Source organism: Lutra lutra, chromosome 11 (assembly GCF_902655055.1).
Source record: "Lutra lutra chromosome 11, mLutLut1.2, whole genome shotgun sequence".
Taxonomy (NCBI): Eukaryota; Metazoa; Chordata; class Mammalia; order Carnivora; family Mustelidae; genus Lutra; species Lutra lutra.
In genome coordinates, this window is record NC_062288.1 from 15,228,611 (window position 1) to 15,241,545 (window position 12,935).

The following is a 12,935-nucleotide window of genomic DNA, read 5'->3' on the forward strand; positions in this document are numbered from 1 at the left end:
GGGTGTCTTAGATTGTAGCTGTCCAGAGTTGATTATTTCCCCCTTCATCACATTTCCTGGTAACTCTGGGAGCTTATGGGTAAGCTGCCTCACCATGCTCATGAAAGGAAGTTAACTCTGGAAACTATCAGAGCCTGCTTTGGGGATATTCGGTGGTGTTGAGGATCATACATGGATTAAATCACAAAGTCTCACACTATTTTTTGTTTCATTTTAACAGAATGAAGTCCCTGAGGTGAAGAAAGAGGAGACATTGTTGGATCTGGACTTTGACCCTTTTAAGCCTGAGGTGGCCCCTCCAGGTTCTGCTGGAGTGACCCATTCCCCCATGTCGCAGGTATCCAGTGGCGGTTCTCGTGTTGGGGGTGCCATATCATAAACTTGAATAAGCTCTGTAAGACAGCTGATGCCTGTCCAGGAACCCCGTCCATTGCAAGTGACTATTTACTTTTCTTTGGAGTTGACAAACATCACCCAATGGGAAGGAAAGGTAGAAAAAGGACCTTCATTCCAAAGCTCCCCCCACAATTAGCTCTCTCTGTACATAGAGCTGGGATAGCCATGCATTCCAGTTTGCCCAGGAATCTTCCATCTGCGAGTAATTGTCAGTATTACTGTCCGTAATATTGTCAGTATTATTGTCAGTATTAGTTTGCCCTCAGAGCGTTCAGCTTTGACTGGTACATTTTCTGGCTTCTCTAAATGAAGCTCTTTTGGCTCTGGACTTAATCTTACTGTTTTCTCCACTTTCCTTCCTCACGTTTTGTACACTAAAGCATGTTAGAAATAACATTGAAATTATGCCCCAACAGAAATGCTTTCCAGTCTTGGTAGTTTTGAACTCGATGACGTTGTCCTCCTCCACATTCCAGAAGCTTCCCTAATGTGATCTTGACTATGACCAGAGTTGGCCTTGCTTATCCAGCTTGTCCGTGCTCATTTCCTCACCCTCAACATTTCCCTACTTCAGTAGCGATCGCCACAGTGTTCTCCAGCAGAGGGATCTTGGAAGTGGGCTTGGTAATGACTTCTGGATGATTCGTCAGCAGTAGACGTCCTTTACAACTGCCTATGCTCATGAAAGGAAGTTAACTCAAAATTTGGCTAAAAAGAAATTGTTTATATCCATATTTTTGATGTGTTTGGAGGCTCACACTTAAATTTGGGCAAATCCAAAGATGCTAGAATATATTTCAAATTAATTAATGAAGGTGTATTAAAAAACTAAAGTTGAGAATTGAGACCTCACTCAATTTTCCAGTCTTGAAGTCTTCTGATACCTTATAGTTAAACCATAATAACCTTAGCATAAACCTAGATAAATAAGCTTCTCCTAATCCATGCTTTATTCCAGAATGTGACTCCCTGTTTAATATAGGAACAATATTTTTTAAAGGCCTCCCTGTTTTAATATAGGAACAATAAAAATCTGAGATGTTAATAAAGCAAGTAATTAGTATGCAGATCAGATATTAGCCTTAAAGTTATTTTGCAAAAAATGGGTCTCTTAGGTAAATGTTTGGGAAAATTCTATTAACTCCCTTTTAAAAGGAGAGTCACGATATGCATTGGAATAGTAAAGCTTCCAAGGTGTTCTACAATTAAAAGAAAAAACTGCGTAGACTTGTTTAACTTAGAGTTTCCCAAATTTGACCACAGAAATCTGTTTTAACGAAAGTTTATTAACAGTCATTGGAATGTACTCTAAGATCTACTTTGGGAATCGCTAACATAATAATTGTCAGCAAGTTTTGAGGTTCTGCTTTGGTGGCCAAGGAGAGCAGGAAATGAATGCACATCTCATTCAGAATACTTCCCTGTCGGAGCTTCTTTGTCGTGCAGAATTCACGGACCTTCCTCTGCCATGCTCTCCAGCATTCACTGCTCTAGCGGCAGAAGGCAGGTCTCTGCAGTTAATGCTGTTGTGGTCAGTGGATAAGATGCCACAGTATTTCTGTCTGTGAGTTTGAATCGAGAGAGAAGTCTCTTTTGTATCAACTCATGTTTAAATAAATCCACAGATCATAGAACTCTGTGTAGATTTAGAACAAAGATTCTTTCAGAATTTAAAAAAAAAAATGACCTCCATTAAACCTTCAAAAGTCTTTGGAAGAAAATGCATCATTGCAGTTAGGAAAAGCACTGCCCCTGGTCCTGGTGGCTCTAATTGAGTCAACTCATAGCAACATCATTCTGTGAGCCTCTCTAATCACATCTCCTTTTCACCAAGGACAGTCGGAGGCTGCAATAGCGAAAAGAACAGAGCCATTAGACTCTGCTGGCCTTTCTTCTCCTTCCCTCAGAATGATCTCCCTTACCCATCACCTGACCCAGAGTTTTAAATGAATGTTCTCGATGCTAGCAGAACACCTCACCTGTGATCTCCACAGTGTCCACAGGAGTTAACACATCCTTTCATGATCCTGAGGACTGATATACATGCCATTTCACATTGCTGCCTTCCTTTGGAGAAAATACCAGCTTCTAGGGACTATGATTCTTAAGGGGCCTGGAAGCAAGAAGACCCAAATCATCTGTATAATCAGGAAGTGTGTATTAGTTGCAGGAGTCCACATGCAAATAACTATGGCTTTCCCTGCAGCTGTTCTGATCTCCTTTCTTAGTCATTGACAGGTGGTTGCTAACCCAGAGACCCGCCAGGCTGCACAGAGATGCTGGGTGGCTGGGGCCGGACAGTCTGAGCAGATCCAGACTGGGGGATCGATGGGTGGGGGGGTGGGCTCACTCAGAACCACAGAGCCCACATTCTGTAGTGCAGAATCCTAATGAGACCTCTGTGACCCCATCTGGAAACTCCCAGATTCTTAGAGTACCAGGCTTCCTAATTTGCCACTCATTTAGTGATTCAAAACTAGTGCATAAACACAGATCTGTTCCAGTCACAAAAGCAAAGACAGAAAAGGATGTGGCTTTGGCAGCAATTCTCAATCACAAAGGAAATGAGAAAAAGAGGTCTCCCTCACTTTCCCAAACACACAGCAGAAATCACTTGAACCATCTGGATCCATTCCCCAGGATCAATGAGCTTGATAATTAAAAATGCCAGCAGTAAGTCTAATTCATCCATATGTCTTAGGGAGCACCCTGCTAATTTGCTTGATTATCTGTTAGTTGAGCTGTGTTATCATCTAACTCATCGTATTGAAGAACTCTTTTTGTGGGGTTCATTTACCATCAAACTGATCATAATGCAACCTCTTAGATATGGTGGTGGGAGGGGAAGGGGCAGTATTAGCAATGACTCAGATCTGCATGTCCCAAAAGATGTGAGAAACTCTAATATCTGGATACCTTGTACTTCATTTAACTGTGTATATGTATGGGGTTGTGTGTGTGCATGTGTGGGTATGCACAAAAGTGCTAAAGTAAACCCATTCATCATGTTCCAGATATAGCTTTCAACTTGTAGAGCGAAAAGCAGATTGACTGGTCCTCTGGGGTCCAGTATGGTAGCCACAAGCCACATTTGACTATCCAAATTCAAATTAAGTAAAATTATGTAAAATTTAAGATTTGGTTCTGTTACGCTGGCACATTTCAAGGGCCCGTAGCTACATGTGACTAGAGGCTGCCATATTGGACAGCACAGACATGGAGCATCAGCATCACCAGAGTTCTGTTGAACAGTGCTGTGCTCAGTGTTTCAGATGTTTTCCTTCAAGACATTTGGTCACCTCAGTATTTTTTACATGCGTGGGATTTGTATGCTAACCATATTTTTGTTTATCTCTTTTCAGACATTGCCCTGGGACCTATGGACGGTAAGAGTAATAAAAGCTTGTATTTTGATGTATCTGGATTCCCACACATTTATTTTATTTTAATTATATTAAATATATATTTATATATTTAATGTTATATTTTAATTCACCTGTGGTGGGAAGAAGACCTAGACATTTTAATGACAGTGTAGTCCCCTAGAGCAATCATCAGCTCCCTGATGGTTCCAAGCATTGCCAGCACCTGGAAACAATGGTGAGGAAAAGAGTGTAAGTGTACTAGAGTCCTGGATAAGCAAGAATTTGGTGTTACGCCCCTTTGCGCTTCTTCCTGTGGTTATCAGTGGCTACTGGAGATGTTGTAGCAAAGAGCGGGCACATTTTTTGTTGCTTTTAAATAGAACAGAAGAAAACATGGATGAGAAAATGTAAGGGGCAGGCTAATCTGCACGGGGAACTTCTTTTCTATTATTGTGATAATGAAGCTTCCTCAATAAGAATTTGAGCCTTAGAGCCAGACAGCCCTGGATTTGAGCCCAGACTCAACCTTTTATAAAAATATGACTTTAAGCATTTATGGACTTGCCTTTCATCAGTCTCTGTATTTCTCATCTGTAAAATAAGGGTAAGGATGCCTATATAGAGGGTTGTGTGAGAATGAAGTAGATAGTATCTTTAGAGTGCTTAGCCCCACATCCAGTACAGATCAATAAAAGGTAGCCGTTACTAGTAATGGTGTGTATTCAGCTAATCTGATGGGTGAGGATGAGCACTTCCAGAAGTTAGAATTTGGGGAAAAGATGCGGAACAGAGCTTTGTGGTGGCAGCACACCCATGTGGATTCAGAGATGACCACACCCATATGGAAACTCACACCCCTCACAGGCGGGGCATTTACCCTGTTTTAGAAAAGCTCTGGTCACATGGTCTTCAGAACTCAACTATTGAGTTTCATGATAACTTCTTTTTTAGTGAGACAGCAATAGGAAACTTTTCTAGATCTAGCTATTCATGGGCCTAATCTTCTAAAGTGACATTGCTACTCTTGTCCCTCAAAACACAGAGATGACTGCTCCCTTCCCTTCCATAGGAGTGGGTTTATACTACACTACTTAGGATCCTTGAAGCATCATGGAAGGCTCTTGAGAGAACACCTAAAAAATGTTGATTGAAAACATCTTTTATTGTGAGATGGCTTTGCTTATGTAATCACAAAGAGGGATACATAGATATTTAAATTCTAGCCACATTTGAATTCTGTGTTAATGGTCTTGATGATCAAGAGGACATTGCTAATGTTTTGTTATTCCATTATTTCATATCTTGAGCTGAAGTTTTTCCTAGCTAGGAATGGTATGGTGAGGATGGAGGTATCATCTAGAAGGATCATGGGTCCTTTCAGAGGACAAAACTGCTAAGAATAGTAGCAGTGACAAAAACACAAAACTCTAGCTCCCTGTACATAAATGCTGTTTCTTGATCCTCTCAGTCTCCCCGTATTGCTCGTTTATGTGCAGATAATGCTTCTAGGCTGGGGGCAGGGTGGGGGAGAACATGAGGAGAATCATCCAGAGTGGTGAGTAACAGATCATCCTCCATATAAACACTACCTCAGAGGCAGAAGCAAGAATGGGGTGAGTTTGGGGGAAGATTTATTCTGATATTGTGTCGGAGCACATGATGTTGTGTACTTTTGTGGCTGCTAGGGTTTGGTCTTATTCTGGTGTTCTCGGGTTTGCTTATTTATTTGAAACTTTGCATTTCAAAGTCTGCTAAATCAGGAGTCTTGTAATAGCCCTAAAACATTTTTGTTAACTAGAAAATGAGAGAGGCTTTCTTCATGTTTCAACTGTGTGGTCTTAAGCAGTATTGGCACAAAACTCATTCCAGTCACAAAACAAGTTGTGAAATTTAATCTCAAACCAGTAGAAGCTGCATCTTTCAGGAGAGTATTAACTCTGGACAGCATGGGATTTTAATGTGCCAGAGAATTTTCTTCTTTTGACCCATTATTATTATTATTATTATTATTGATTATCTTTTTTTTTTTTTAATTCATACAGACAAGCACTGATTTGGTACAGCCGGTAGGTAAATATCCAGAACATTCTGGATTTTAAAAAATATTTAATATGTATTATATACGTGAATATTATCTAGAATGAGCTTTTTTTTCTCATGGCATTGCTAATCGCAGATTTAACCTTAAGACAGTTAATTTAAATGCTCTCTAGCTTTGTTTAACTGGTGCTACTCTACTGAAGAGCTTTGCGTTTCTCATCAAATCTTACCATGATCTGTTTCATCTTCTGTTTTTTTTTTTTTTCCCTTTGCTATTCTGCATACTTTAAAGACTGCCTCTTCAAAAAGTCTTTCCCTGTGTAACCTGATCATGGAGGAAACTCCAGACAGTGGGTTGGCCGAAGAAATTCAAAGATCTCAGATTGACCTAGGTGCATTTATTTGGGGCCCTGATGGTAGTACAGAGAGTGTCAACCAGGCAGTTACCCAAGGTGGGTCTCAAGAAGGCTCTTCATGTCTCTCTGAAGCAGAGCAAGACATGGGATTATCCACTGGAATTGCTTCTTCAGCTGACTGGCACACTATAGCTGAACAGGGTGAGCATGTCGTGGGGCCAGCCCCTCCATGTGGAAATGAACACCTGTACCCAAAGCCTGTGCCTGAGGCTGAATTTGCCACCATGGCTTCTACGGAGATGGAGCAGCCTCATGACTTAGCTGCCTCAGAGATGGCAGCCACAGAAACTGGTGGCGTGGTCAAAGAAAATCAAGAAGATGTTAAACAGTCAGAAGAAGAAGAAGAGAAAGAGAAGATAGAAGATTCTATGTGGGCAGGTGTGGAGACATGTGAAAAGGTAGACACTAGAGCTATTGATACCAAGGCACTAGAAAGTACAGAGGAGTTTGAAGAGAAAGTGTGTGAAAGTACAGGAGACAGGCTAGTAGATCTTCTTAAGACACTAAGAAAGCAAAACCAGGAGACCTTAGCAGTTAGTAAAGAGGAAATGAGGAAAGATCTAAGAATTGGTTGTAAGGAAATTGAAAAGACCAATGAAAAATATTTTGATAAGACTGATGTATTAGAAGAAGACCTAGAAAGAGTAGATACGGCAGCTGAATTTAGTGACAGAAGCCAAGGGCTAGATGAGGGGAATCAAGTAGTAATTAATAATTGTGAAATTATAGAGGGCTCTGGAGCTAATCCTGCCCATCACACAGATATTTTTAATCTGCATTTCCAGACTGATTCTGTATCTAATAGTGAAAATGCAAGCCCTGAGGGATGTGGTTTAGCTAGAAAAGACATAAGGAAAAATTTAATAGATTCTTCTAACCAGGATATAATACATCACTCAGGACAGGGCAGTGCAGATGCTGAAGAAATTCAGCATAAGGCTATGTTACATACTCCTGGGGTTGACAGGAATGAAAATCAGGCTGTTTTTTCATCATTAAAACATCAAGTGGCAGCTCATTCTAGGACAGAGTTTAATTATTCTCTGGAAAATAATGCAAACAGGAGAGATTGGTGTATGCATAAGGCAGAAGACTCAATAATAGAGGGGTCTGAAAGTACAGCAACTGGGAACTGTAGCCATACCATTAACTTGCCAACGATGGTAAAAACAGACTCTTGGGCAACGTATCCCGGTCAAATCTGGCAGACGAGCTTGGATCCGGCAGTAAATAGTATGGATATATTAGAATTCTCTGGTATACCAGATGGCCAAGCAAGTGGATTTGCCAGTTGGCTTGATCCTATTAACCACTGGCCTATCAGAGATACAGAAGGTTTAGATAATTGCTGGGAGCATTTAGAGACGGTTGAAGGCGAGGTGGACTTAGCAGCGGATTTATGTGGGGAACAAGCCATTGCTAACTGCTGGGAACAAAGCCGAGAGATAGCTAGACCCTTCATTCTGGGAACCTCCCACAATGCTAGCACCGAGAATTCTGCTAGTCCCCAAGACAGTGACATCAGCAACTCAGATTTATCTGAAGATGAAATTGCTAACCAGAGATATGGATTGTTGTACCAAGAAATAGAGCCTGATAATGAAGAGGTACTTACCCCACTATGTAGTATAGACTAGCCAAAGACTCCTGTAGGTTCCGTTTTTTTAATGTTTCCCACCTACTTCATTATCCATCCATCACTGTCTTCTCTGAGGCTTGCCTCATCTCCTTGAAATCCGTGCAGACCAAACACAAATAGGTTGACAAAAAAAAAAAAAAAAAAAAACCCCAAAAAGCCAATTACAAAAGCAGGATTTTTGTGTTGGGAACTAATGAGTCTGTTTTACCATCCCATTTATTATGTTTATTCTATTTTCACTTTTACTGTTCAAACACTAAAAACAACTAAAAATATGTAGAACAGACTAATTTACTCTTCCTAGAGTGATTCTACAGCAGTAAGAGCACATGATATGTTTCTACCCAGGTCCCCTGAAACTATAGACTCTCATAATAGCTTTCGATCCAAATGATGTATTAGAGAAATACTGAAGATGCTTCTGGATTCTATCAGTGGCCTAAAAAAGGATCTACTTAACCCCTCGTGGTTTTTCTCTGGAATCATCTTCATCTCCATTGTGAAAGTGGGCTTTGGTTAACACTGAGCCACACACCAGTAAATACTACTATTTGTAAAAATAATCTTTATTTGTCAGCCTATTTAAAATAATACTGTATGGCCTTTTACATTTCCTAAACACTTTCATACACAGCAACCTTTTGTATTATTTTAAAACATGTAGTGGTCTTCACTTTCCAACTTGTCTGGTGGACATTTACTGATCCCACAAAAATGATAAAACATAACATACTTTGATTTCCTTTCCTGTTTAGGCTTCTGGTGGTACATTTAATGGATTCACCCAGGTAAGAGATCGATTTGCTGGCACATTCTGTCTGCTGAAAATGATACAAATTGTTAAAATACGGACCTCAGTGTCACTAGAAGAGCGTGATGTTGAAGCATGTCAGTGCAAAACTTGACCCTATGACTTCCACTTTCAGTAATGGAAGCAGTAATAGTGGCAACGTTGTAGGATTGTTGTGAAGAGTCAATGAGACATGCTTGCAGAGCACTTTGCCCAGTAGCACCTACTAAGTGCTTCCCAGCTGTAGTAGCTATTAATATTGTTAGCCCTGTCATGGAATAAGGCTGATTCCTCTACTAGAAATGAGAAGTTCTCCTGACTCAAGAGAGCCATTAGATTCAGCTGTTGGAAGAAAGGAGGTGGGATTGTTTTGAACCAATGGGATGGGTCCTTAGAAAGTAGAAATGGTTTCTAGGATCCTCCTTATTTATATTGATGTAAGAGCCCCACTACTTTGAACCTTACCTCTTCAGTCATTCTTTAAGCAGGGGCTCTTTGAGGCTCAGAAGCCATAGATTGGCTCTGATCAAGAAGGCAGAATTTCCCTTGGGTTTCTGTGGAAGAGGAGCCACAAGATGGACTGTCCCATCATTCTGTATGACCCAACAGATAGACAGTTGTAACCCACGCAAGTGTAGACCATGCAGCTCTCAGGCTCATGGAGTAAGTGCTGAAAACCTCTTCAAGGGAGACTTCAGACAGGCTTGTCTGTGATGAGTATTTTATCTCAAAATTAGAGATGAACAGTTTCTAATTTTAACATTTAGAATTTCCTTGTTTAAAAGTTTGACTACTTTCCCCCCATGTTACCTGTAAAATGATAAAGGCCACCCATACCTGAATCCAAATACAGGTACACACAACCATGGAGGGAGAAGATAATGCATTTTTTTCAGTCTGCATAAAACGCATTTGAAAAGTCAGGTCATAAGAATTGTTACTTATTTCTCATTTTTTAAAAATATGTTTATCCATTATAATGTACCTTCTGTAAAGAGTAATAAAATTATATAAGAGCATTTTATAGAAAAAGTTCAGACTGTCATACACCCCCTCTGCTTCCTGTTTCTTAGAGGTAAGTACTTTTACTCCTTTTCCCTATTGTTTGATTTCAGCCACATGTGTGTGCATGACTTGCTTCTAATGCTACTTCTTGGTCTCTAAAGCATTATCTATTGACTCCTCTCTCCAGAGTGCAGACTTAATGTTCCTTCAGACGCCCCCCTCTCAGTTTTCCCTCCCTCCCCTTCCTGCCTTTCGTCTGCTATAGTCCCACCATAGCCATCCAGCCAATCTGTGGTGATAGTATAATAATATCAATATTATTGGCGCCCCCACCATGAAGTTTACCTTTAGTTTTATGCCAACTTTCTGTTCTCCTTTGAGGAAATAATCACAGGGTCTTTTTTGTTTGCTTGTTGGTTCATTTGCTCTTAGTGTTTTAGGGACTTATCACTAATTTAGTCCCATACTCTGTAATAAGTCTCTCCTCGTTTTTTTGGAAAACCTTAAACATTGGGTCAGCTTCATCTTCCTGAAGAATTTTCTTGTTTCAATTTCTGGAGTGTTCTGTCTGAACTGGGTTCTCTCTGGTGATGCCTGCTGCCATAGCTGTTCCCACAGGCTCTCCGTTAAGTCTATTCCAGGCATTGCCTTCACCATTCCCTTGTGTCAGTCCATTCTTTTTCAGACAAAAATCTTACTCATTTGGTTTAATTCCACGTACTAAAACCCATCTTCATCCATAAATTAAAGCACATCCTTTTGTAGCTCCCTAAGGAAAATGCATAAGAGGAATATATTTGTGACCTTGTACATAGGAAAATGTCTTTATCTAAATACATAATGGTCTGTTAGATTAGATATCATATTAGAGTATAATTTTTCCCTTAGAATTTTGAAGATGTTGCTCCATCCATTTCTACTTCCTAATGTTGTCACTGAGAAACTATTGTTTTGATTCTTTTTAAAAATTAATCTTAGATTTAATAAAATTAAGATCATCATGAAAACTCCATGCTAATTTTTAGAATAATTTTCCAACAGAAATATTCCACAAACAATACCTTTACATCATGTTTGAATTTTTTTTTAAAGATTTTATTTATTTATTTGACAGAGAGATCATAAGCAGGCAGAGAGGCAGTCAGAGAGAGAGGAGGAAGCAGGCTCCCTGCTGAGCAGAGAGCCCGATGTGGGGCTCGATCCCAGGACTCTGAGATCATGACCTGAGCCGAAGGCAGCGGCTTAACCCACTGAGCCACCCAGGTGCCCCATCATCATGTTTGAATTTTATAGTAGGATCATAGAGTCTTTTTTTTGAATTAGTATTTGAGGATTTTGTCAGTTTTACCAAAGGCCTTTTTAAATCTTGAATGTAATTATTTAAATAGTATTCTTGGGGTGACTGGGTGGCCTAGTCGATTCCAGCTCAGGTCATAATCTCTGAGTCATGAGATCCAGCCCCTCATCAGGCTGCATGCTCGGTACTGAGTCTACTTAGAGTTTCTCTCTCCTCCATCTGCCACTCCCTCCCCCACCTCTGCACTTAAACTTTCTTTCTCTCTCAAGTAAATAAATAAACCTTAAATAAATATAAATAAAATAAATAGTATTCTCATTCTGAGTATCTGCTGTGTCATTATCCTTGTTGGTTCTTTTTTCATTTGTTAGCTGGTCTTTAATTGGGCATAACCATTAATTGTCAGTGGTTTTGTGTAATATTGTACTGGCACTTCAACATCACTTTGGTCTACTACTAGAAGTTCTGTATCTTATATCAAAATTTTAATTTCAATTTTCAGGCAATTTGTATTTGTATAGAGATTGAAGTATTAAAAATTATTGGGAAATGATAGGTATTAGTCTTTTTTTAGGTTTTTATTTTAGTTCCAATATAGTAAACATACAGTCTTAGGTTAGTTTCAGGTGAATGGATAAGGAAGAGATGGTATATATACAATGGAATATTACTCAGCCATAAAAAGCAATGAAATCTTGCCATTTGCTACAATGTGGATGGAGCTCCAGAGTATAATGTTGAGTGAAATAAGTCAGTCAGAGAAAGACAAATAACATAAGATTTCACTCATATGTGGAATTTAAGAAATAAAACAAATGAGCAAAAGAATGAAGAAAGAGAAAGAGAGACAAAAAGCCAAGAAACAGACTCTTAATTGTAGAGAACAATCTCCCAGAGGGGAGATGGGGTTCGGGGGGGGGATGGGGAAAACAGGTGATGGGGATTAAGGAGTGCCCTTGTCATGACCGCCAGGTGATACATGGAAGTGCTGAATCACTATATTGTTTTGATTCTTGGTATTTTAAAGAAAACTCTTCTTTCTTTATCTCTCTTTCTATCTCTGCCCTCAGTTATGCTACTTTCTCTTTGTCTCTGGAAGTTTGTAGAATCTCTTTTTTACCTTGTGTTTCTGAAATTTTACAGTGATTTACTGTTGTCTGAGTCTATTTCATGTATTGCACTGAGGCTCTTTTAATCAAAATCTATGTCGTCTAGAGGGGGAATATTTTTTAATCTCACTGGGGGTTTCTCTCCTGTTTTCTAAGTCTTCTAGTTGTTTTCTTTGCTTTTTCCATTTCTTGGTCATCTTTCTCTGCTTTCCAGCTCTTTGAACAGATATTTCACTGCTTTTTTTTTTTTTTTTAAATTTCCAAGAGCTCTTTTTGTTGACTATTTGTTTTTTAATTGCATCCTCTTATTATGTCATGAATACAACACTTCCGTTATATCTCTGGAAGTATTAATAATCATGACCATTTTTGAAGGTCTTTTTCTACCTAGAAAGTCTTTGTTTCTTCTACTTCTTCTTCTTCGCCTTTTTTTTTTTAAACTATTCACCCTTTCCCTTTATTATTTGAGACTCTTCCTAAATGTCTGGTGATCTTGGTCTACTCATATTTAAGAATGGGACAATACAAAAGCTGACAAGAAACTTTTACAGGTAGATAGAACTCATTGACTGTAGATATTGTTCTGGAATTTTCTGGTTCATTTTTCCTGTTGAGAAGCCCTTGATATGAAATTCTGTTGGCATTTTTCTTGGGCTGGTTAAATTTCTAGCTCTTCTGGTCTCCTGTCTGGTGGGTATAATGGGAGGTGGACGGTAAAGAAGTTGGGGGTTAGAGGGAGGTGACCAGGGCTCTCAGTTTGTTATGTAAATGCTCCCTTAAGTCTGCTACTTTCCTAATATGTCTCTGCATTCCCCAGTCCAGAGGGCCTATATTTCATCCTCTGTGGAAATAATGTCAAGTCTTGTGCTGCAATGAAG

The 12,935-nt window shown here is 39.5% G+C and overlaps 1 protein-coding gene across 3 annotated transcripts in view; it reads left to right on the plus strand.

Moving 5' to 3' along the window:
* Nucleotides 1-12,935, plus strand: part of AMPH (amphiphysin) — a 259,498-nt gene that overhangs the window by 207,465 nt on the left and 39,098 nt on the right. For all 3 annotated transcript variants that reach the window (XM_047695519.1, XM_047695517.1, XM_047695518.1), the window contains exons 12-15: nt 221-337; nt 3,759-3,782; nt 5,804-5,827; nt 8,612-8,644. In XM_047695519.1, the coding sequence (XP_047551475.1) occupies nt 221-337; nt 3,759-3,782; nt 5,804-5,827; nt 8,612-8,644 (198 nt within the window). The remainder of the gene's footprint in view (nt 1-220; nt 338-3,758; nt 3,783-5,803; nt 5,828-8,611; nt 8,645-12,935) is intronic.